At 36.7% G+C, this 27,129-nt stretch overlaps 1 protein-coding gene and 1 pseudogene across 4 annotated transcripts in view; both read right to left on the reverse strand.

Annotated features, from left to right (window-relative positions):
- The window catches only part of DENND4C (DENN domain containing 4C), a 140,646-nt gene that overhangs the window by 51,796 nt on the left and 61,721 nt on the right, over positions 1 to 27,129 (reverse strand). For 3 of the 4 annotated variants that reach the window (XM_054502081.2, XM_054502083.2, XM_054502082.1), the window contains 7 exons: positions 26,224 to 26,462; positions 24,416 to 24,482; positions 23,266 to 23,324; positions 22,212 to 22,356; positions 17,024 to 17,199; positions 5,868 to 5,968; positions 5,546 to 5,764 (listed from right to left, as the gene is read on the reverse strand). In XM_054502081.2, coding sequence (XP_054358056.1) covers positions 5,546 to 5,764; positions 5,868 to 5,968; positions 17,024 to 17,199; positions 22,212 to 22,356; positions 23,266 to 23,324; positions 24,416 to 24,482; positions 26,224 to 26,462 — 1,006 coding nt within the window. The remainder of the gene's footprint in view (positions 1 to 5,545; positions 5,765 to 5,867; positions 5,969 to 17,023; positions 17,200 to 22,211; positions 22,357 to 23,265; positions 23,325 to 24,415; positions 24,483 to 26,223; positions 26,463 to 27,129) is intronic. The other variant, XM_054502086.2, reaches the window with a different exon arrangement.
- LOC129044821 (small nucleolar RNA U13) lies at positions 11,774 to 11,871 on the reverse strand (annotated as a pseudogene).

Consider the following 27,129-nt stretch of genomic DNA (forward strand, 5'->3'; position numbering starts at 1 on the left):
AACCCCTTTGCTCTTTTGTCTTTTTGGTTAAACCTACCTAGCATAACCCAGCTCTGGAGGAATGTACTGCTTGCCTTCTCTGGATCTGCATTAGGGTGGCTGAGCACAAGTTAAGGGGAAAAAAAGTTCCACAACTAGGCAGATCAGAAGCACTTATACCTTCATCCCTCACCAACAACCCTACTACATTTCTGGAATCAATTTAATTTTCCTCTTCACATGTTTTCACAACTATTTCCAATTTGTATACGCTCTCCCTTCATGTTTTTTGTGCCCCCTCCGCAACCCAAAATGAGCATACTTTACAGTGCAATGAAAATGCAGATCATTAAATAGAAACTATGTACACTATCTCACTATGTAATTTATGACTCTTCAACAGCTATCATTTATTCCTTCTGCCTTTTTACGGTGGATATGTCCCTCCTCCTATCTAAGGACAAACCATCACATGACTTCAGGATTCCAGCCCCTTCCAGTGTTCTCAGGATAAATCTCCCTCTCTATTAGCTATTTCTCTTTTTTTTTTCTTTTTTGAGATGGAGTCTTGCTCTATTACCCAGGCTGGCGTTCAGTGGCGTGATCTCGGCTCACTACAACCTCCACCTCCCAGGTTCAAGTGATTCTCCTGCCTCAGCCTCCCGAGTAGCTGGGACTACAGGCATGCGCTAATTTTTGTATTTTTAGTAAAGATGGGGTTTCGCCATGTTGGCCAGGCTGATCTCAAACTCCTGACCTCAGGTGATCCACCTGCCTCAGCCTCCCAAAATGCTGGGATTACAGGCATGAGTCACTGTGTCTGGCCTCTATTAGCTATTTCTCATCAGCATACCCAAGTCTCTTTTTTCCATCTAAAAAACAAAAACAAAAACAAAACAACAACAAAAAAAACAAACCTTCGATCTGCTCCTTCCCTTTTTTCTGTTGTTTTACTTCTTATAAAGGGCATGGCCATTCACTTGGTTGTTAAAGGCAAAAACCTCAAAGGTGCTCTTGGTATCTCCCACTCTACCTTACATTCCATATTCAATCACCAGGTTCTACTCAATCTAATTCCTAAAAAAATCACTCTTCTACTCACACTATCATCAATTAATCCAGGTCACCTCTAATAATCCCTAGAACCAATGTGACAACTTCCTAATTAGTAGATCCATGCTTCAATGTCTCCAGTGCAATCTCTGTATGGAAGCCAAGGAGATTCTTCTTTTTAACATTTCAAAGAGTGATTTTTTAAAAAATGCAAATCTGATCCTATTACCTAATGAAATATCCTTTACAGGCTTCCAATTACTCTTAGGATAAAAACTGAAACCAGCATTAATCCTAAAAGATCCTGCATAACCTGGTTTATGCCACCATTTCAAATGGTTTTCTCTGCAGCCTTTCTTTCTTTGATGCTGTGGTCCTGATTGCCATCGCTTTTAGATACTAATTAGTAGAGAAAAGCTTAAATAAAATAGAAATAAATTATTCTCCACAAGTTATAATGAAAGGCTTTCTTTCCTTCTAGTGGATCCAGGCAATGATCAGCAAAGGCTGCTAAACCAAGTAAGTCAAAGGCTGATGGGTGAACTACAATGAATGAGTGAGGGTGACAACACTTTAAACCTATTAGGAACACTAAAAGTAGGACAGCCAGACATGTATGTGCCTTGTAAGATGATGAAATAGGAAGAAGTGAGCACCATGTATTTTGGCACTTCTTGCCAAGAGAATTAAACCTGAATTTAACCAAGCCGCTAGATCTGCACTGTTTAATTCAGTAGCCACTACCAACATATGGCAATTTAGCACTTGAAATGTAACTGACCCAAATTAAGACACACTAAGTAAAAAATACATGCCAGAACTCAAAGATGTGGGCCAAGCGCAGTGGCTCACGCCTGTAATCCCAGCATTTTGGAAGGCCGAGGCAGGCAGATCACCTGAGGTCAGGAGTTCGAGACCAGTCTGGCCAACATGGCTAAACCTCGTCTCCACTTAAAATACAAAAATTAGCCAGGCATGGTGGTGCGTGCCTGTAATCCCAGCTATTAGGGAGGCTGAGGCGGGAGAATCACTTGAGCCTGGGAGGCAGAGGTTGCAGTAAGCCAAGACTGCGCCACTACATTCCACCTGGGCAACACAGCAAGACTCTGTCTTTAAAAAAAAAAAAAGATGTTTGTGAAAAAAAAATGTAAAAGATTTCATCAATGATTTTAAAAAATCGGATTACATGCTGAAATGCTACTATTTTCCCCCTATTTTTAACTTTTTTTATTGTGGCTACTAAAATAATTTTAAATTTTATATGTGGCTTACATTATATTTCTACCAGACACTGCAGCTCTTGAACCTACCACAAGTTTACAGGAATACAAGTGGTAGAAGAAATGGTAAATAACAACATAAGGATAAAATAGCCAAAACCACATATACAAAATCCCTAGTTAATTCCTATTGCTTTTTTTAGGCCCAAACTTAAAAGTAGCACACTAAAGGATACCTTAGGACACTAATATTCCTTGTTATTTCTTCAAGGAATATTTCTCTGACCTAACTAGCACTCTCACTGTAACCAATACTTTCCTTCAAAACACACTTATTAAGATAGTTAGTATTTACATTTTTTTCTTGTCTAATGTCTGTGTCCCCTAGTAGACCAAATGCTGGACTGTTTACAATAAAACTTTAGGGCCTAGAAACTGAGTAAGTATCTTTTCAAATTCCTTTAGTGATGTCACTTCCGTACAATCCATATTCTTCATCTGGCATTTATAACTACTCACAATCTGAGCCTAATCTTATTTTCAGCCTTATCTTCCACAGCTTATCACTCTGGTCAAATTGTACCATCTAATCTTTTTTCCCAAATGTGCTGTCATGAGTGAAACTGCCCCCTCAAAATTTATATATATATATATATATATATACACACACACACACATATATATGTGCATCTATATACACATGTGTGTATATATACACACAAATATGTTTATATATACTATATATGTTTATACATGTTTATATATACGTATACGTATATATACATATACGTATATATGTGTATATATGTATATACATATATGTATATGTATATATGTATATACACGTATATGTGTATATATACGTATATATGTGTATATACGTGTATATGTGTATATATACACGTATATATACACGTGTGTGTGTGTTTGTGTATATATATATATATATATATATTTTTTTTTTTTTCAGATGAAGTTTCACTCTTGTTGCCCAGGCTGGAGTACAGTGATCTTGGCTCACCACAACCTCTGCCTCCCGGGATGAAGCGATTCTCCTGCCTCAGCCTCCTGAGTAGCTGGGATTACAGGCATGCGCCATTATGCCTGGCTAATTTTTGTATTTTTAGTAGAGACGGGGTTTTGCCATGTTGGCCAGACTGGTCTCAAATTCCTGACCTCAGGTGATCGGACTGCCTTGGCCTTCCAAAGTGCTGGGATTACAGGCATGAGCCACCGCGCCTGGCCCAAAATTTATATATTAAGTTCCTAGCCCCTAGTACCTCAGAATGTAACTATTTGGAGACAGGGTCTTTAAAGAGGTAGTTATGCTAAAATGAGGATTATTGGGTAGATCCTAGTTCAGTAGGACTGGTAGCCTTGTAAGAAGAGGATATTTGGACATAAGACAAACATAAGACAAACATTGAAGGAAGACCACATGGAGAAAATAGCTGTCTACAAGCCAAGGGAAGAGGCTTCAGAAGAAACCAAACCTGCTAACTACCTTGATCTCAGTTTAACCTCCAAAACCACAAGAAAATAATTTCTGTTGTTTAAACCACCTAGTCTGTGGTACTTTGTTATGGCAGCCCCAGGAAACTAATCCGCAGGCCTTGTTCTTTTCCTCTTGAGGCTATTTCCATTGTGTTATTACCATGAATGATAATAGCTGTTATCATGAATATTTTAAAGTACTTGTACTAATTGCTTCACATATATTTTCTCATTTAATCTTCACAACCATGAAGTAGGTATCACCCCCATTTTATTAATGAGAAAACTTTATTTATTTATTTATTTTATTTTTTAATTTTTTTGAGATGGAGTTTCACTCTTGTCGCCCAGGCTGGAGTGCAATGGCACGATCTTCACTCTGCAACCTCCATCTCCCAAGTTCAAGTGATTCTCCTTCCTTAGCCTCCCGAATAGCTGGGATTACAGGCACACACCACCACACCCGGCTAATTTTTATATTTTTCGTAGAGGCGGGGTTTCACCATGTTGGCCAGGCTGGTCTTGAACTCCTAACCTCAGGTGATCTGCCTGCCTTAGTCTTCCAAAGTGTTGGGATTACAGGCGTGAGCCACTGCGCCCATTAGAGAAAACTTTAATAAGCTCCAGGAAGACTTTATAAATAAAGTAGAAATTCTAACTCAGATTTGACTCTTAATGCCTATGGACTTCCAGAAAGCCTTTCCTGTTCTTCTCCATTTATCTCCATTCTACCCATTCTTCCAAGTCATGCTTCCTCCATGAAGTCTTCCAAAATACCCATTTTGAAATACTAGAATATTTGGAAGAATATCCCTTTTTTTCTGAACTCTTAAAACTTCCAAATTAAAACTGTGTAAAATATATTTTCTTGAGTACTTGTTCTATTTTTAAAATATCTTAATTATTTTCCATTTAAGATCCCATAGAGCTAGGTTTTACACTTCTTTATATTCCTACATAATAACTAGCCAGTAAGTGGTAACTAAATATTTAAGTGGTAAGTTACACTAAAGCAGAAAAGATAAAGGACAAGAGGATCATTGGGAAAATACAGATTTTTTTTTTAAAGTAATCGCTAGGTAAAAAGCACAGAAAAGTAAAATAATTTCACATAAATATTGATATAGATGTAAGATTGCTACTACATATATAACAGTAGCTGAATAACAACAAAAATCTCTATAATTCCCTAAAACAAAACATACTTAAAATAATGAGTACACATTTTTCCCTGGAACAAAGTTACATTAGTCAAAAATGTTTAAAATGTAGTGCCCTCATTGCACAAACTAATTATAAAGCCAAAAGTGTACACATCTGGCCAAGTGCAGTGGCTCACACCTGTAATCCCAGCATTTTGGAAAGCCAAGGGTGGAGGATCACTTGAGGCCAGGAGTTCGAGTCCAGCCTGGCCAACACAGCAAGACTCCGCTCTATTAAAAAAAAAAAAAAAAAAAGTGTACAAATCCAAGGAACTATGCAAAATTGAGGAAATACCTGAAGGCAAATCTCCAGTTATATTCTACTAAGATAACTGACTACAAGATATTGTAAATATAGGTAACATCTTTGACTTTTCATAATTAAATATCTCTAGTTTCAGATTTCTCAGGAAAAAAATGGGCTATAAAAATTACGAGAAATTCTACTCATAAAGCTAGGTTACAAATACATGGAGGTTCATTATATTTGAATGTGAATTTGTAATAATTTATACAGTAAGTATTTCTTGGCAGCAACATCAAATATAAAATATTTTTCACCTCAATAAAAGGAATTGTACTTTCAATGCTACTCACCCTGTCGGTCAAACAATGAATCAGCAGCTGTGGCTTTATTTGAAGGAGCCTCTGTGATTGGTCTGAGATATGTTCTATATCCTTTTAAAATAGACGCCATAAAGCGCAAAAATGCCTCCTGAATTTCCATCTCAAGCTGTGTCATCTTCTTTTGCCAGGAGAAATCTGCTTCAATTGGAGTCATGTCAATCGCTGAGCCTTCTTGAGTTTTTCGGTGAACTAACAAAGGAAATAAAAACAGAAAATGGTATTATGTTAAATTTAAGAAGAATTTTCTCATATACATTCCTTCATTAATAATATTCCTTTTCCCTCACATTACCTGAAGACAGCTGGGGATACAATTTCTTTAAGGTGCTAAGTAGATTTTTGCATGGCTTTTTGGGAAGTTGCTTCCAGTTCATGTTCTTCTTTTCATCCGATCTATTAAATCAGAACAAAATTCATAAAATGTGTTATTCATAATCTGCTTTTACTAGACAAAATTCTTGCATCAACCTAAAACAAGAAAATGGAAAAGATGTTTTTACCACAGTCATAACTGATGCAAACAATTTGAATAAGTGAATTTCAAGGAAGTTCTCTTTTCATTCAATCGACCTCTGTCAAATTTAGCCATCTCATTCTAACCTTCCAACATATATTTTCAGTGTTGGAGTTAGGAATACAATACTGAAGTCTAACTTCAAAAGTTACATTTTAGAATTATAATATTCTAAGTGTCAAATCTAGTTGACATGAGACTTCAAACTACCTACTATGCTACCTAAATGCTAGGTAGCATTTAGAAGCTACCTAGGCTTCTAAAATGCTGTGTGCCCAAAGAGAAGAATTGGAATTTAAGTAAGGATTAAAAGCACATGTAGTTCATCCAGCCCTCACAGTTAAAAATAAATTAATCATAACACCACTATTCAATATAATCTATGATCATGAAACAATAAAAACCAAAGCCAGGCCAGCCTGGCCAACATGGTGAAACCCCGTCTCTACTAAAAATACAAAAATTAGCCGGGTGTGGTGGTGTGTGCCTGTAGTTCCAGCTACTCAGGAGGCTGAGGCAGAAGAATCACTTGAACCCGGGAGGCAGAGGTTGCAGTGAGCCGAGACTGTGCTACTGCACTCCAGCTTGGGCAAGAGAGCAAGACTATGTCTCAAAAAGAAAAAAAAAAAAAACCCAAAGCCACAGAGATGACCATTCTTAAAGGTATTACTAAAAGCTTCGTTTTCCAAAATTTTATATTCTGAAAATATAAAATACGTGTGTGTGTTTATACATATACACACACACATATATATATACGTATATATACAGGTATACATATACGTATATATACACGTATATATATATACGCGCATATACATGTGTATATATATGTATATACATGTATATATACGTACATATATACACATATATACACGTATATATACGTACATATATACGTGTATATATATACACGTGTGTATATACATATATTCCAAGAATATAAGAATATAAAACACAGCAGACAACTGCCTAAAAAGCCCTCTTCTTACAAAAGTTAGCATAAATATAACAAACTTGCTTTAAAATTCATGGTTCAGCTGGCAAGAAAATTGGGGACATCTTCACAGGTTGAAAACCCAGAGTAACACCAAGGCCACATCTGCCCTGAAGATTAACAGACAGCCTTGGATTTTAAAGGCTTCTCACAGAACAGGAGACAAAGTTTTAGTCTCACCAAGAAGTATGTTAGAACTGAAACTTCCAAATAAAACTGGTACCCTTGAAAGTCTGGCTCAGCTGTTTCTTTTCTTTTTTTTTTTTTTTTTTTTTTTTTTTTTTTGAGACGGAGTCTCTGTCGTCCAGGCTGGAGTCCAGTGGTACGATCTCAGCTCACTGCAATCTCCGCATTCCGGGTTTAAGCGATTCTCCTGCCTCAGCCTCCTGAGTACCTGGGATTACAGGGGCGTGCCATCAAGCCCGGCTAATTTTTTATTTTAGTAGAGACAGGGTTTCATCATGTTTTCCAGGCTGGTCTCGAACTCCTGACCTCATGTGATACGCCCAGCTCGGCCTCCCAAAGTGCTGGGATTACAGGCATGAGCCACTGCACCCAGCCTGATTCTTTTTTTAACCCAAAATGCTACAATTCTAAGCCCTTTACCTAAGTCAGTGAATTGCTTAGGTTTCTCTAAATGTAGCACAGCATAATGAAAAGGGCAGAGATTCCAGCTTTAGGATCAACCTGGAACCCTGGCTGTACCTTTATATTAGCTAATTAATGAAATTAATAAATTTAAAAATTAAATTTTTAATAAAAAATTAAATGATTTTTTAATCAGGTTCTATTTTGTATTATTTTTCTTTAGCACTCAGTGCAGTTCACATGTAGTTTTTTTTTCTAAGCAAGTCATTGCATTTTGGAATCTTTTTTTGCACACTTTAAATCTTTTATTTTAACAAAATATGTCAATGTTTTTTAAATTTCAATAGGTTTTTGGGGAACAGGTGGTGTCTGGTTACATGAATTAGTTCTTTAGTGGTGATTTCTGAGATTTAGGTGCACCCATCACCCAAGTAGTATACACTGTACCCCATATGTAGTCTTTGTGCTGTCGCCCAGGCTGGAGTGCAGAGGCACAATCTTGGCTCACTGCAACCTCCACCTCCCAGGTTCAAGCGATTCTCCTGCCTCAGGCTCCCAAGCAGCTGGGACTACAGGCGTGTGGCACCACGCCCAGCTAATTTTTTGTATTTTTAGTAGAGATGGGGTTTCACTGTGTTAGCCAGGATGGTCTCGATCTCCTGACCTCGTGATCCGCCTGCCTCAGCCTCCCAAGGTGCTGGGGCTACAGGCATGAGCCACCGTGCCAGGCCTCATGTGTAGTCTTTTGTTCCTCAACCCCCTTCCACCCTTTCCCCTAAGTCCCCAAAGTCCATTGTATCATTCTTTTTTTTCCCCTCTCTTGAGGGGAAGTCTCGTTCTGTTGCCCAGGCTGCAGTGCAGTGGCACAATCTCAGCTCACTGCAACCTCTTCCTCCTGGGTTCTAGCGATTTTCCTGCCTCGGCCCACCAAGTAGCTAGCATTACAGGCACATGCCACCACACCCAGCTAATCATTGCATCATTCTTATGCCTTTTGTCCTCATAGCTTAGCTCCCTCAGCTTGGATTTTGATTAGGGGAGGGATGTCCCCTGAGAATTCATTACTATATGCCTGCCAACTAATGGGTTATGAGTTTGACAGCACGCTACTGGCATGGCACAAGAAACTGTAAGTCAAAATAACTAACTTCAAGTGCTCCCTGACTTAATGCCACCAGAATGGAAGCAAACATAATATCCTCTCTGTAAGGATAAATGTCTAATAAAAGAGCCAACACTTCCCTTGTGCCTGATACTGTTAAAAGACATATTTTAACGTCTCTTGAAACTGTGTCTTAAAAGTGATGGCATGTCAAGTTTAACTCTGATCAACTTCTCTCATTTTATGTAATCGCGGTCTAATATTTTAGTGCTATCTTTTAACCCCTCCCCCAAATAAAATACTGTCATTATTGTCTGGATTAACATCCATTTGTAATCTGGCCCTGATGTTTACTATCTGTGTGAGTTTGTATAAATCAGTCAACTAGTCTGTTACTCAATTTTCTGATTTGCAAAATGAGGACTGATAATGTACCTAATATACAGGGCTACTGTGGGTAGATGAACTGCATTTCATCTAATCTAAGGGGCCATCAATTGTAAAATTCATTGTTTTTGTACCAATTAGAATAAGAGGATATTGCCAATTAAAGTATTTTAAAGTCTACTGCTTGAAAAAAGAGTAAAATATTAATTTTAAGTTCCAAGTACCCATATTAAAAAATTAAGAGGAATCATTAAAGGAACACAAATATGAAATTATAGACACACATAATATAACATTTAGGTAAGTAGATGGGAAAAAAACAATAATTCATTCAATCTGAAAGAGAGAAAAGAATAACAGCAGAACAAAAAGGACAAAATAAGACAGAAATGTTCAAATATATAACAATATATGTAAATTAATGGATTCTTCAATAAAAAGACAAATGTTAGATCGGATTTTTAATGCCAGTTATACACTATACACAGAATATCTGAAATTAAAAGGATGGGAAAAGATATACCAAACATAATGTATCTAACATAATGTATTAATGAGAAGAAAAGCACAAACTAACAAAAAGAGCATCAGTGATTTTTTTTAAAGTAGCTACAAAAGTATTCATTTCACTGCACAACCATTTTGAACTTGAGTGTCCCTCATAACACAGCCTTAATTAAGTACATAAAGCAAATGTCCAAATAACTATAAAATGCAATTGACAAATCCACCATCACACTAGGAGTTTTAAAACTTTAATATGATCACACAGCTCAAAAATAACTTAAAACACATACACACACCCTTGTTCCATGTCTGCTCAGCTCCCTCACCCCCATAATACATAATCACTAGTTTCTTGTGCATATTTTAATGTGTCTTTATTCCAAAACTAGCAGATACAAGTAAATATAACTATCCCTGCCTTTTCTTTTGCACAAGTAGCAGCACATTGCAATACACAATTACCACCTTGATTTTTTTCATTTAATAATTTGTAGCCAGGCATGGTGGCTCACACCTGTAATCCCAACACTTTGGGAGGCTGATGTAGGCATATCACTTGAGGCCAGCAGTTTGAAACCAGCCTGGCCAACATGATGAAACCCCATCTCTACAAAAAATACAAAAATTAAGTGGCCATGGTGTACACGCCTGTAATCCCAGCTACTCGGGAGGCTGAGGCACAAGAATTGCTTGAGCCTGGAAGGTGGACATTCCAGTGAGCCAAGATCGCGTCATTACACTCCAGCCTGGGTGACAGAGCAAGACTCTGTCTCAAAAACAAACAAACAAAAACAAAATATCTTTTGTGATTTTCTTCCCAATACAGAAAGCATCCTTGCTCATTTTACAGCGTTACAGTAGTATTCTATTGTAGGAACCATTTAACAAGTCTGGGACATCTGGATTTTTCTTTTTCTATTTTGAACAAACATGATTTCATACAAAATAAAATGTTAGGATAAATTCCTAGAAGTTGAATTGCTGAAGTATATATATTTGTAATTTTGACAAATGTTGCCAGATATCCTCCATAGAAGCTGTCATCATATATATCTCCCTTCTAACTGCAGTGAATGCATAAAGACTGCTTATTTCCCATCATCCTCAAATAGCATGCTATTTAAGCATTTCATTTTGAATTTTTTTTCTTTTTGGCCAATCTGAAAAGTGAAAAAGCAGTATCAACACGAAGAACTAACGTGGCATTTCTCCTATAATGAGTGAGGTGCTTAAGCATTAAATAAGCTTAAGCTTATTTGGTTTTCTGTGAAAAGACTTCATAGTCTTTGCCTATTTTTCTATAGAGTTACCGGTCTTTTGACAATTTCTAGGAACTCTTTCACATAGAATATTTACAAAAACTGACCATATACTTGGCTTCAAAGCAAATCTCAACAAGTAGTAACAGAGAATGTTCTGATCACAATTCAACTGAGTTAGCATTTAAGAGAAAATAAACTTTGTGGGGGCCAGGCGCAGTGGCTCATGCCTGTAATTCTAGCTCTTTAGGAAGCCGAGGTGGGCAGATCACCTGAGGTCAGGAGTTCCAGACCAGCTTGGCTAACATGGTGAAATCCTGTCTCTACTAAAAATACAAAAAAATCAGCCAGGCATGATGGTGCATGCCTGTGGTCCCAGCTACTCGGAAGGCTGAGGCACAAGAATTGCTTGAACCCAGGAGGCAGAGGTTGCAGTGAGCCAAGATCGGGCCACTCTACTCCATCCAGTGTGGGAGACAGAGCAAGACCCTGTCAAACAAAGGAAAAAAACTCTGGAAATTCAAAAGACAAACTTTAATATAATACATAAGTCAAATAAATTTTTTTGATAAAAATAAAGAATATTTAAAGTCTACAAAAATAAAAGCATTATATACAAAGTGTGGTCTGCAACTAAAAAGCTATACATCAGGCCAATATCATTTATGAACATCAATGCAATTATCTTAAATTCTTCACAAATTTAATCCACTATAATGATGTTTATTTCAGGAATACAAGGACTGTCTACTACCAATTGATTTTATAATGTAATTTACCACACAGAGTAAAGGAGAAAATGCTCATCTCAACAGCTGAACAAAAAGGTTTTTTTTTCCTTTCACATCAGACAAGTAATATGCCAACATCAAGTTGTAGGAGGCACATCTCACACATGTGCGTGAACGTCCAATCATCAACGCTTATGAACTACAAGAAGATCACAAAAAGTATTTATACAATTCAGTATCTACTTATGATTTTAAAAAAATTTTAATGACATAGAAGTAGAAGGTAAATTCCTTAATTTATAATTAAGATATCAAAACTCTAGAGGAAGGATAGGCAAATTTTTACTGAAAGGACCACACAGTAAATATTTTAGGCTTTGAGGACCATACGGTCTCTGTCATAACTACTCAAATGTGCTGTTGTATCATGAAAGCAGGCATAGGCCATACGTAAATGAATGAGCATGGCTGTGTTCCAATAAAACTTTATTTACAAAAACAAGCTTTGGGCCGGATGTCAATCCCTGTTGTATACCAATAATCATACTTTATGATAAACTGCTCAAAGTATCCCCTTTGAAATTAGAAACAAGACAAGATACCAACTATAACTACTTCTGTTCAACATTACACTAGCGATCCTAGCTGGAGAATTAAGATAAAAAATTTTAAAATACATTAGGATAGTGTAAGTAGAGAAATGTGATGTTTATAGGCAGAAAATTGAAGATAATATACAAATTAAAATAAGAGAATTCAACTAAGTTGCTAATATAAGACCACTATATAAAAATCAACTACATTTCCTAGCAACAAGTAGAAAGTCTAATTTAAAATACCATTTACAGTAGCAATGAAAACTGAAAGATACTTAGGAATAAATAAGTCTAACAAAAGATGTGAATTATCTTTCTGGAGAAAACCCAAAGTTTACCAAAAAATTTTGAAAAGACCAATGAAGTGAAATACCACATTCATGGGTCATACTTCTTGTGCATATTTTCAACGTGTGTCAAAAAGGTATCATCTGCCTCCAAACGAATCTATAAATACAATATATATTAACTGCTTGATGTAAACATTCCATGATGTATACATACACCAAAGCATCACACTGCACCCCATAAATATATACAATTACTATGTCAATTAAAAAAAAATTAAAAGGTAAAAAAAAAAAATTTTAACAAAAATCCCAATGTAATTTTGTGTGGAGCTTAATAAGATGGTATTAAAATTTATATGGAAAAACAAAAGACCAAATAGAGTCAAAATAATTTTTAAAAAGAACAGGAGTAAGGTGATTCGCCATGGACATTGCCAAAAAAAAAGGTCTCATACCATGACTTTTTAAAACAGTTTTATTAAGATATAAATTCATATACCATACAATTCACGCATTTGAACTGTGCAATTCAATGGTTTTTATCATATTCATGGAACTGTGTAACCACCACTACAATCAAATTTTTTTTTTTTTTTGAGATGGAGTTTTGCTCTTGATGCCCAGGCTGGAGTGCAATGACACGATCTCAACTCACTGCGACCTCTGCCTCCGGGGTTCAAGCAATTCTCCTGCCTCAGTCTCCCGAATAGCTGGGATTACAGGCATGCGCCATCATGCCCGGCTAGTTTTGTTTTTTTTAGTAGAGATGGGGTTTCTCCATGTTGGTCAGGCTGGTCTCAAACTCCCGACCTCAGGAGATCCACCCGTCTCAGTCTCCCAAAGTACTGGGATTATAGGCGTGAGCCACCACTCCCGGCCTACAAGCAATTTTAGAATATTTTTATCACCTCAAAAAGAAATCCCATAGTCACTTAGCTTCCAATACTCCCATCCTCTTCATTCCAAGGCAATCACTAATCAATCTACTTTCTGCCTCTAGAGATTTGCCTGCTTTGGACATTTCATATAAATTGAATCATAATATAAGGTCTTTTAACATAATGTTTTCAAGGTTCATTCATGTTGTAGACAACTTAATTTTAAAGCCATTAAGATAGTATAATACCGGCAAGAGATTGAAGCAAATCAAAGGAAAAGAATTAGCCCAGATACATATTTATACAAATGTAGAAACTGATATGTCATATCAAGTTTAGCTGAATCAAATAACTAAACGAGAGAGGCAAACCTCACAACTTAAGAAATAACCATGATAGTATTTCATGGCCTCAAGGCAAAATATCTCATATACAAGAACCAAAAACAGTACTCTATAAAGAGAAATTAATAAATTGGATAAATTAAGATAAGCCTCTGTTTATCAAAAGACACCAAAAACAGAATGGAATGACAGGTCACACTGCGGCAGAAGCTATTTGGAATGCATACAGCAGACCAAGAATTAATTCCAGATTATATATACAATTTCTACAAATCAAAAGAAAAAGACAAACAATCTAACAGGAAAATGTACCAACAAAAGGAACATCCAATTCACAGGAGAAGAAAACCAAGGGGCACAAAGATATGAAAATGCTCCATTTGCTACTAATAAAGGAAATGTGAATTAAAGCCACAGTGAAATACCATTACCATCAAATTGGTAAAAAATTTAAAAGTCACCACAAGTGTTGGGAAGGATATGAAACAAAGAGAATTCTCATCTGCTGAGGACAGAGTAAAGTTGGGAGAGTAATCTGGTATTAGCTATTAAGTTGAAAATGCTCATTATTCCCTACCAAGCAACATTAGCGCTTCCAGGTATATGCTTCAGAGGAATTCCCGAGCATATACTCAAGGAAAGATATACGATGATCAGAACAGCCTTGTTCCTAACATCAAAGATCTAGATACAACCTAAATGTCCATCAACATTGATCACTGTTGAAAATGAACTGGATGAATCTCACAAAGAATGGTGAGCAAAAAAGCAATTCACAGAAAACTATTCAAGTAGAAAAAAATTTATAAGTATGCAAAACAAAATTTTATTTAGATTAATACATATATAATAAATGTTTTAAAAATACATGTATGTGATAAACTCCAAATCTAAGAGATGGTTGGATTTGGAGTTTATCCAAGATGATGGTTGGATCTGGAGCTCTTCTCTGGGAGACAGGAGCAAAATATGGTTGTGGAGGACTATCTAGGGATTTCAGATTTATTGCTAATATTTTCTTTTTTTCTTTTCTTTTCTTTTTTTTTTTTTTTTTTGAGACAGAGTCTCGCTCTGTCACCCAGGCTTGAGTGCAATGGCATGATCTCCGCTCACTGCAACCTCCACCTCCTCGGTTCAAGCAATTCTCTTGCCTCAGACTCCCGAGTAGTTGGGATTACAGGTGCCCACCACCATGCCTGGCTAATTTTTGTGTTTTTAGTAGAGATGGAGTTTCATCATGTTGGCCAGGGTGGTCTTGAACTCCTGATCTCAGGTGATCCATCTGCCTCGGCCTCCCAAAGTGCTGGGATTACAGGCATGAGCCACCGTGCCCGGCCTATTTCTTAATAAAGTTGTGGTGAATAGATATAAGTTATTTACATTATTCTGTATAATTTGGAGGTATTTCTTCTTTTTTTTTTTTTTCTGAGACAGAGTCTTGCTCTGTTACCCAGGCTGCAGTGCAGTGGGGTCAACATGGCTCACTGTAGCCTTGACCTCCTGGACTAAAGTGATCTTTCCTCCTCAGCTGCCTGTGTAGCTGGGACTACGGGCACGCACCACCACTCCTGGCTAATTTTTTATCTTACGTAGATGGAGTCTCACCAAGTTGCCCAGGCTGGCCTTAAACTCCTGGGCTCAAGTGATCCTCCTGCCTCAGCCTCCAAAAGTACTGAGATTACAAGTGTAAGACACTACACCTGGGCACATTTTATAATTCTTTAAACACAATTGAGCAGGCTGGGCACGGTGGCTCATGTCTGTAATCCCAGCACTTTGGGAGGCCAAGGTGGGTGGATCACCTGAGGTCAGCAGTTCAAGACCAACATGGTAAAACCTCATCTCTACTAAAAATACAAAAAAATTAGCCAGGTGTGGTGGCACGCGCCTGTAATTCCAGCTACTGGGGGAAGGCTGAGGCAGGAGAATCACTTGATCCCACGAGGCGGAGATTGCAGAGTCAAGATTGCACCACTGCAACTCTGTCACCTGGGCAACAGAGTGAGACTCTGTCTCAAAATAAATAAATAAATAAATAAATAAATAAATAAATACAATTGAGCAAACACTTCACATTTATTTTAGAAAATAATGTTTTGATTACCAGAAGTTTTATAAAGGTTACTCAAAACTGGGCAAAATTAAGAATCTCCATATTATTTTATTCAGAATAAAAACAAAATAAGGTAAAAAATCTGAGTATTCACTTCACAAATAATCATTTCTAAAAGCACCACAATGAATACATTCCTGAAATAATTGTTTTTCAGGGAGAGTAGCCTATAAACAATAAAATGTGTGCTACAAAAAACTAATTCATGCAAGTTGTTCATTACTTTCAAGCAGTAAGTAAATCTAAATATACATAAGGAGTTACTACAGCTGTACAGTTTCAAAATACAATGGTAGACCCATGTCAAAATTATATTTTAAGTTATAGCAAATGTTTTCTTCCTTCCTTAGGTTATTTTTTTGGTTCACATAAAAATATTTTCCCAACGAATTCTACTGTTGGAACTATTCAGGCCTCACCCAAAATATTTCTCTATTCATTTTCTACCAATCTCAAACAGTAAAGCGTTCTACAGCCTGGAAGTTGGCACCAACATAAGAAAATTTTTAATACTTAACTGTCCTTTCCCACTTTTGGTGGGGAAGGGGTAACCCTTAAACATCCATCCAGAACGATTTCTCTTATTAATGTAGTTTGCTACTCTCTGAACCCTCAGCTGTACCACTGCTGTACTTAATTATCACCTCCAGCAAACACAAACTATCACTGATTTTTAATATAAATTTCTATGCAGTAAACAACAGATCCTTATAAAATTCAAATCCCGACAACTAAGCAAATGGTATAATATCACCCTATACTGTAACTAAACTTTATCTCCAATGGGTAAACCCATTTTACTTACATATGGATTTTGAATTAAACCTAGAAAGCATACCATCTCTTGAGCTCTGAAAGCAGTGTTTAACCATTACTTTTCCAACTCATAGTCTCTTCTGATAAACATAAATATCTCCTGCTTACATTTAATATTGTTACCCAAATATAAACTATTATAATACTGAACATTTTTTTTTCCAAATCACACAGCATTCCCAGATTGCCCTGGTTGAGAGCTGCTGTATTTAAGACGAAGATTTAACAACTACCAAAAATAGCGTATTTCTAGATGCTTTCAAAGAACTGTAACTCTACATAGTGAAAAATATAAATGGGAGACAATATAAAATGAATCAACTTACACATATAACATGTTCGTATCCAAGTCAATGCAAACAACATCTTGTGGTGGGTCATGAAGATCAAAATATCTTGAGTCAACTCCAACTATAAATGGTAAAGGTGCACTAAGCACTGCAGCCAGTGAAAGAGGACAAAGGGGAATATATGGGCATTGCCACTGAAATGGAAAGATCATCTGGGGAAAAAGTTTTAAAAATTAACCAAATTTTAAATTTGCAATAAAAAACATATAAATAACTAGTATTACTGAAAAGGGACCACTGAAAAGCAGTTAAGTCTGTTTTGTTTACCTTAAACTTCATTCCAAAACTAAATGACTATAAAATACTACGAAGCAATAATAAGAACAAATGTAATTAAAATTTTCAAGCCACGACGATGATCATAAGCACAATAAAAATACTAACAGCTTTTTGCATGTTAATTCTTCTAGTATCTATACAAAGCGCACATTCCAATTTTATGGAAAGAATCAAAATAAGATAAAATGGCCCCAAATATCATAAAACAAACTTATTATCTTTAACTCTTAAACATTTCATTCACCTATTAATTCTCAAAATTACCTCAGATCAAAATCCAACTAAAAGTATCCAGGATTAAAAAAAAAAAAAACTAATTATTTTCTAGGGAATGCTAATAATTAAAGAGCTCAACAAAAAAAAATTCATGGCCGGGCGCAGTGGCTCACGCCTGTAATCCCAGCACTTTGGGAGGCCGAGGCGGGCGGATCACAAGGTCAGGAGATCGAGACCATCCTGGCTAACAAGGTGAAACTCCGTCTCTACTAAAAAAAAAAAAAAAAAAAAGTACAAAACATTAGCCAGCCATGGTGGTGGGCGCCTATAGTCTCAGCTACTCAGGAGGCTGAGGCAGGAGAATGGTGTGAACCTGGGAGGCGGAGCTTGCGGTGAGCAGAGACTGCGCCACTGCACTCCAGCCCGGGCGACAGAGTGAGACTCCATCTCAACAAAAAAAAATTCATAACTCTTCAAATAAACATCAGTGATGTTTGACATCTTAAAAATACTGTCAATTGGCTGGGCACGGTGGCTCACATCTGTAATCCCAGCACTTTGGGAGGCTGAGGTGAATGGATCACTTGTGGTCAGAAGTTTGAGACCAGCCTGGCCAACATGTAGAAACCATGTCTCTACTAAAACACAAAAATTAGCTGAGTGTGGTGGTGCATGTCCGTAATCCCAGCTACTCGGGAGGCTGGGGCAGGAGAATCGCTTGAACCCGGGAGGCGGAGGTTGCAGTGAGCCGAGTTTGCACCACTGCACTCCAGCCTGGGCAACAGAGCAAGACTCTGTATCAAAAAAAAAAAAAAAAATCAATATAAAATATTCCTCTATCTAGACATGATGAGATAGAAAAAGAAAAAAGAGAAAAAAAAATTCCTCAAGAATCTTTACCCATTTTCCTTTACAAAGCTTTACTTCAATTGCATCATTTGTGTGAGTTTTTTTTTTTTTTTTTTAAAGACAGGTTTTGATGTTTTTTAAAAAAGACTAAAACATGTTAAGGCCAAATGCAGTGATTCTCAACACTTTGGGAGGCTGAGGCAGGAGGACTGTTTGACGCCAGGAGTTCAAGGTCAGCCTGGACAACAGAGTGAGACCCTCATCTCCATAAAAAAAATTAAATAAATGAATACATTTTATAAAAAAAATTTTAATAATTAGCTAGTACTAAAATTTTACTGATGGTAATTTTTTTCTTCTACTATAAAAATCCCTGTTATCTTTTAAGGTCTAGTTCAATTATCACCCTTATCCGTCATCACTCACCCCAAAGAAATGCCTATAACGCTTACTACCTCTGCCAGCTATTACAGAGGGTTATTCAGGACTGGAATTTTGTCTTCAAACATTTATTTACTTAATATTTGGGCACCTGCTATGTACCAATCACTGTTCTACATAATGAGAGCTTAACAATAAATGAAAGAGATCACTCTCCTCATGAGGTTTATAGTTTAGGATAAGAGTCAGCAACTTTTTCTGTAAAAGACAGTACATATTTTAGGCCTTGTGAGCCATATTGTCTCTGTCACAACCATTTAACTCTGCTGTCATGCATGAAAGCAATCATAGGCAATATATGAATAAATGGCCTATGTTCCAATAAAACTTTATAGAAACAAGTGGCAGGCAGGATTTGGTAGGCAGGATTCGGCCATGATTTGCAAACACCTTGTCTAGCAGGAAGAGAGAAAATAAATGAAAAACATAAGGAATAAAATATTATACCACAGGTTGAGCATCCCTAACCTGAAAATCCAAAATCCAAAGTGCTGCAAAATCCAACACTTTTTGAGCACCAACATGACACAGAAAAGAAATTGCTCATAGAAGCATTTAGGACTTCAGATTTTTAGATTAGGGATGTTCAACCAGTGCGTATTCTGCAAACATGCCAAAATCCAAAAAAGTCCTAAATCCAAAGCACTTCTTTCCAAGCATTTTAGACAAGGGATACTCAACCTATATGTCAGAAAGTGATAAGTGCTATGAAAAAAAAAAGGAAAAGTAAAGCCAAGCGAAGGACATTAGAGTTCAGAGCAGGAGAGAGGAAAAGCAGGTTGTATTAGGACAAACAGGACAGGACTCATTAATAAAGTGACAACAGAGCTGAAACCTGAAGAAGGTGAGAGATTTAGCCAAGGGGATATATAAGAGAAGAGTGCTTCAATGAGAAGGAACAGCTAGGGCAAAGGCCTTAAGGTATGGGGAATGCCTAATGCTCCTGGGACAGTAAGGCCAGAATGCTGGAGAAGAGTGAGCAAGAGGAAGAGTAGTGGAAAATAAGATCAGATTGCTGAGGGGCAGAGCCACTCACAAAGGACCCTGCAAGGACTTCAGATTTCTTTGAGTGACAATTATCTTCTATTCAACAAAAGGTATGTTACACCTGCAACTATCACTCACAAAGGACCCTGTAAGGACTTCAGATTTCTTTGAGTGACAATTATCTTCTATTCAACAAAAGGTATGTTACACCTGCAACTATCACTCACAAAGGACCCTGCAAGGACTTCAGATTTCCTTGAGTGACAATTATCTCCTTTTCAACACAAGGTATGTTACACCTCCAACTACCTAAGAAACCTTAGAAAAAAAGCTATATGCTAGCAAAATATGATATCCTTCTCTTCACCTTTGCCTTTTGCAACACTATAGGGTCACTTTTTATAAAGCACTTGTACATTTCATCAATCTTTGCTATGGGTCTCCCTTAATTCTTTGATATTCTTTGATATTTAAATCATCCTCCTTTTGATGCATTTGTTTTGTAACCATTCTTTTCAATGTTCTCTTCTTCAAACGGTAACTGGCGTAACTACCAAATCATGACTTATAAATAATTTTGCATGCAATTCAGACAGCTCTCCAACATCAGTTGCATAAACCTCATATACTCTGGCATTTTTCATATGATTACCAATTCCATGTAGCACTTTTTTCAGCTGTTCTTGCACCATACTACCGAAATCCATCAAAAGACTTGGCCACCACGATTCTGACAAATGGGCTTGAATAAACACTGTTTTAGTAAGGAATATTTGGGTGGAAACTTTTTTTTTTTTTTGAGACGGACTCTTGCTCTGTCTCCAGGCTGGAGTGCAGTGGCGCAATCTCAGCTCATAGCAACCTCCGCCTCCTGGGTTTAAGCGATTTTCCTGCCTCCCGAGTAGCTGGGACTACAGGCGTGCACCACCACGCCCAGCTAATTTTTGTATTTTCAGTAGAAATGGAGTTTCACCATGTTGGCCAGGATGGTCTCGATCTCTTGACCTCGTGATCTGCCTGCCTTGGCCTCCCAAAGTGCTGGGATTACAGGCGTGAGCCACTGTGCCTGGCCTGGGTGGGAACTTTCTAGAACTGGTCAGTTTATTAACAAATATTTTCATATTCTAACAACTTTTGCTTTCACACACAACTGTGATGACTTGGAAAAGTAACACCTAATGAGGATCCTCCTGGAAGCTGTCTATACGGTTACTATTGTTTTCAGTCCTAACAGCACTTCTCCAACCAGATTAAGATCTTGGAGACATACCCCATTTGTTGTTTTAACAAGTATTTACTGAGGGCCTATTCTGTGCTAGGCAACTGTAACAAGTGCTGAAAATACAGGAGTAAACAAGAGATTAGGTCCTTACTCCCAGGAGACTTACATTCTTAAAATGGGGAAGGGAAGAGAAGAGAGTCAGCTATTTTAAATTAAACAACTAATGGGTGATAGGGTCGGAGAAGAGGAACATCTAAAGTTCTATACAATGGCCTATAAAGCCCTATACAATCAGACTTCATTCTTTTTTTTTTTTTTTTTTTTGAGACAGAGTTTCACTCTAGTTGCCCAGGCTAGAGTGCAATGGTATGATCTCAGCTCACCATAACCTCCACCTCCTGGGTTCAAGCAATTCTCCTGCCTCAGCCTCCTGAGTAGCTGGGATTATAGGCATGTGCCACCACGCCCGGCTAACTTTGTATTTTTAGTAGAGAGGGGTTTCTCCATATTGGTCAGGCTGGTTTCGAACTCCTGACCTCACGTGATCCGCCCACCTCAGCCTCCCAAATTGCTGGGATTACAGGTGTGAGCCACCACCCTGTCAATCAGACTTCATTCTAAGTGCAATGGGAAGCCAAAGGGTTTTAAGCAGGGAACAACTTTAATTTTTTAACAATTTAACAATTTAATTTTATTTATGCTTTACACAAGAGCTAAGCCTCTGTATATTATCCTGTTTCACAATCACTTAGAATTTCCTGTATATTACTGATTCACAATTATTAAAAGTTAAAATAGGGAGACATTAACTGTGTAATCATTTGCATAATTTTAGAACAGCTGAAATTGGCCAGAGCCTCTCAATACAACCAGCTTCATTCTCAGGTTTTATTATATAATCATATAGTTTTTACTCTGGGAAGAACTCAAAAATATGAAAAACTGGAAATTGACGTTTTTCCTAAAATAGAAATCACCTTTGTTTTCTTTATATCTCCTACTTCTCTTTGCCAGCAGATTATATTCAACTTTTACTGGGCTGGTAATTTTTCAAAGTTGCTTTTTTTAAATTTGTTGTTGTTTACAAAGTTGCTGTTTTTGAAGGAAATTTCCCTTTGGAGTAAAAATTATGTCAGTAATTTTGTACTAAAAGGAAAATTCTATACTTACAGCTACAACAGCTTCAGCTACCCCAGTCAAGACAGCTGGCCTAAGAGAATGCAGCAGAATTTTACTCTCAAGTAAAACAAAGAGCAGCAGTGTTGCACAATTCTCAGGACCCAGATTCATTAGCAAGGTGCTGAAGTTGGCTCCACTAGGAAAAAAAAAAAAGAGAAAAATAGATCATTGTGAACTATTTTGCTAAAACATGTTAAGATTTGCTTATTAAATTGTTTCTTAAATATTAACAGATTGAGAGTCTCGTGTTCTAGTCTTTACTTATTTATCAATGAAAAGTAGCAAATTTAATAAGATAGATAATGGGGTGATTTAAACTTATCCTCTGGTAATAAAAGGCATTTATCAAGAAAGATTTTCCTGAACAGCCATTTGAGTTGAGCTCAGAAGAATGGAGACAAGGATGGGAGTGAAGGGGTGACAGACAATATATGCAAGGGCCCTGGGGCAAGAAAAAGCTGTTGTCATAGCCAAGAAATTGAAATAAATCTATTGTGACTAAAGCATAGTAAGGGAAAGGATGAAAACAGCAACAGATTAGGCAGAAATTGAAATATACTATTATATTTGCATTTTCAAAAGGACACACTGGATACAGGGTGGATAAAGAACTGAAGGAAGATGAGTAAAAAGGTACCAATTAAGAGGCTAATAGTGAAGTAGTCTGGTAAGACATCAAGGAAGCCTACTATGATGCAGATGAAAAGAAGTAAATGGATTCGAGACATTTAAAAGGTTAAAATCAGCTCACCTCAAACCTTTAGTTATGAACTGGATATGGGAAGGGGAGACGAGAAGAAAAGAAAAGTATCCTCTACATCCAATCTTGCAACTCTCTTAATTGTTCCCATTTATAAAATAGCCCCACCATCCATCCAGTTACCAAAGTCAGAAATATTAAGGCTATTTTTGCCTAGTTTTAACTAATAAAGTTAATTGTAAAATAACAATCACTAATATATTAATAATATACTAATCACTAAAATATTTTAAAGCATTCTGCTCCCAACTGAATAAATATATCATTTTAAATACCAGTAATTACCTTAGTGGTAAAGGTGTAGAAACTGGCTGTGATAATATTAATGCATCATGGACTGACAGCTTAAAAAAAAAAAACAAGATAAATTAACCAAACCAAGAGATAAGTTTCAAAACTACTTTTGAAATCTATATATTTAGATCAAAGGTAATATTGAAAACATTAATAATTTAATATGCAAACACACTTTTGGAAACAGGTACTAAAATATAAAATGATAGCTGTATTTACTCAGAAGTGTTACACTAGTTCTTTTTCATTAAATGGTTAATTTGACTGAATTTTGATTCACTTAATTGGTTAAAGTACAATTATTTAAAATTTATGGAATTACTGCTTCTGAAAAGCTTCAAATTCATTTACTTAACAGACTGTAGGCACTTGGCAGTTGCTTGGCACGTAAATACTTGCGGAACTGAAATAACATTCAGGATCAACAATATCTGACTTAATCCCACCATACATAATGTTAAGAATGTCTTAGAAAAACTTTTAAATGGCTTCCCTCTATAGATCAGTGCTACTCAAAGTATGTTAAGTATGTCAGTAAGTTAATTGTTATGGTCCAGAAAGATACAGTATATAAATGAAGAGCAAACCATTAAGCAACTTTTATGACAATCTGACCTCTCTCCCATATCCAAGCATGTGATCAGTGGAACTATTATTATAGAGAGGGTATAGACCTGTTCATGTTGCATATGTCACAAGCTGTACACCTACCTACGTCTGCTACTTACTGAAAATAAAAAGAAACTGGTCCTTTAGCACAGTACTATATAGACCTTGTTTAAATTAACCTCCTCCAACCATTGCTCATTTTATATTTAATATTTATTAGAGAATCTGATATTAAAAACATGCCCAAACATAATCTGGGTTTTATGTTATTAAAATTAGCTACATAAAGGCCATGCATGGGCCAAAAATGAAAATGTTATGAACCAAGGGTTATAATTATTCCAATTCAGTACACTCAAATCCAAAACCCAGTAAGAAAGGATGTTCAGTAAAGCTACAAAGCACAGAAAATCCAAGGACTTTACGAATGTATATTGCTCCACCTCAAACCCAAAGGTATACAGAATCCACTCTGCAATGACTCAGGTGAGCATATGCAAAGTTCTCCCCAAATATACTCTCTTTTGATTACCTGGACAAGGATTCTCGGTCTTTGTGGTGAAGGAAAAGGGATGTTTTGCATAAAATGTGAAATGTGCCTAGAAAAAAAATTTGAAATAAATATAATAATTACTTTTCTAAAATGCATCACAGGTTTTAACAAATATTAAATATCACTATATATCATCCCAGATATGACATGGCCATTTATCTAAAATGTAGGCTAAGTAAGTAAATTTGCTTCACGTAAATGAATTTATCCATGCCCATTAAACTTCTGAAATACACAATGTATTTCCTGACTTAAAGTCTATTTATATCCCCTATCATTACCCAACAAATAAAAATAACATAAAAATAGTTTTCATGAAAGAAGTGAATTTTTATAGCCCTGGTTATCCGTGCCAGTACAGGGAGCAACTAACTGTGCTATAATGAATTTACACTAAAATTCAATTTAATCCCAGATTTACTACTCTAACATTGGATGAACCACCTACCCATTCTATTTCTGCACCTATAAAAATTGCTTCTTAAGTTTCTCCAAAGTTTGGAGCTCTTAGGAGCCATAAAAACGCAACATATTACTTCAACTGAAAAAAATATTGATTATATACATTGATTTTATTTTCACAAGCTATTCATAGAATCTTGATTTTTCAAAAGGTTGCTAACTTGACACTAACGTTACATTTTACTTCAAAAAACTTTAAAATGAAAGTTGCAACCATATTTCAATATCAAATTATGATGAGTTTATGCACAGTACTTTACTCTTTTAAAGTTGATTTTTGGACAGCATTATTTTTAAACTCTCACATAATTATCCCTACCTTATCCACTAAACTAGTATGTTTCACTGACATTCTTTCTGCTATAATGTAAAAGTTCTGAAATTGTAAGAAACATCTACGTTTACACATACTTGAAGACATTACAGAAAGCTCTTGACACTTTTTAGTTTGTTAGCAGGATAAATTATAAACTATCATAAACAGAAGTCAATGTGCCACTAGAAATCAGAAAAGATCCTTTAAAAAAGAGTAGCTCAACATACATTTTTCTTTCTTAGGAAAGATTGCATGACAGAAAGAATTACAAATTAAAGAGAAAGCTCAAAGAATTCTGTCAATGCTAAAACCAAAACTTCACTTTTAACATCAATTAACTCATTCTTACTAATTTTTACATCACTTTAGAGAGGTATTACGGTTAGAATTTGGAATGGCCACTTGTATGGGTGGGTGTGTGTGCAGCAGTAACTATTTGTCTCTTGGTTATTAAAGAATAAATAGGAAGAAGAACACTCACAATATAATTTATATGAGTTACTTCTTCAGCTGAATTCTCAAAGGATTATTATTTGGCCAACCTTACCACTACTATCCAATTTTAAGCTCACAGTCAATGATTCAGGTGAAGAAGGGAGTAAGTAAAAAGTTAGTGGCTCATGCCTGTAATCCCAGCACTTTGGGAGGCTGAGGCAGGTGGATCATGAGGTCAGGGGCTCAAGACCAGCCTGGCCAAGATGGTGAAACCTCGTCTCTACAAAAATTAGCCAGGCGTGGTGGCAGGTGCCTGTAATCCCAGCTACTCGGGAGGCTGACACAGAGAACTGCATGGACCCAGGAGGTGGAGGTTGCAGTGAGCCGAGATCACGCCACTGCACTCCAGCCTGGGTGACAGAGCGACACTCCGTCTCAAAAAAAAAAAAAAAAAAAAGTTGAGTAAATGCAGCCTTCCTTCCCTTCCAACTTTGCTGCTAAAAGTTACACAATCAAATGTATATATTTATATACCCAGTTTTCCACCAGCCATCTTTCTAATCATTATACATACTTTTCAATGGGAAGAGGATGTGGTCCAGACACAGAAAGTTTGTAGATAAACATAAGAAATTTCCTAAAAGCTTCAAAAAAAGGCCAGTGTGAGAGTAAACAAATGCATTTGTTTGTATTGATGGATTTGGAGACCATTTTTCTCTCCACAGGCGTCAACAAGCCCAGGTGCATAAGCTGTTTCTCTGATAGAAGTTCCCGAGAGTAAGGTTCATAAAACTGAATGGCAGCTCCATATACCTAAAGAGTAAGAGAATTCTGTTATAAGATTTGAGTTTGTTTGAAAAAATTAACTTCTCTTTTTCTCTTATTACATAAGAAATATTTGCTTGGAGTACACGTATACAGATAAATTATGAAAAAAAATCTCACCCAAATTTCTGTCCCAGAGATAACCAGATTTTGATATAAATCCCTCAAGATTTTTTCCACTGCAATTTTATACATTCAACTATGTATCTTATACAAAAATGGATGGTAACCTCTTACAACTTAAGCATTAGAGAATGAACTCTAATGATCTCACTCAACTTAGTTTTTTGTGTGATTTTTCTTTTTTTTTTTTTTTGAGATGGAGTCTCACTCTGTTGGCCAGGCTGGAGTGCAATAGCGCAATCTCAGCTCACTGCAACCTCCGCCTCCCAGGTTCAAGTGATTCTCCTGCTTCAGCCTCCCGAGTAGCTGGCATTACAGGCGTGCGCCACCACACCTGGCTAATTTTTTTTTTTCCTTTTTTTTTTGAGATGGAGTGTTGCTCTGTCACCCAGGCTGGAGTGCAGTGGCGCGATCTCGGCTCACTGCAAGCTCCACCTCCTGGGTTCACGCCATTCTCCTGACTCAGCCTCCCAAGTAACTGGGACTATATGCGCCCGCCACCACACACAGCTAATTTTTTGTATTTTTAGTA

This window comes from Pongo pygmaeus, chromosome 13, assembly GCF_028885625.2.
Source record: "Pongo pygmaeus isolate AG05252 chromosome 13, NHGRI_mPonPyg2-v2.0_pri, whole genome shotgun sequence".
NCBI lineage: Eukaryota > Metazoa > Chordata > Mammalia > Primates > Hominidae > Pongo > Pongo pygmaeus.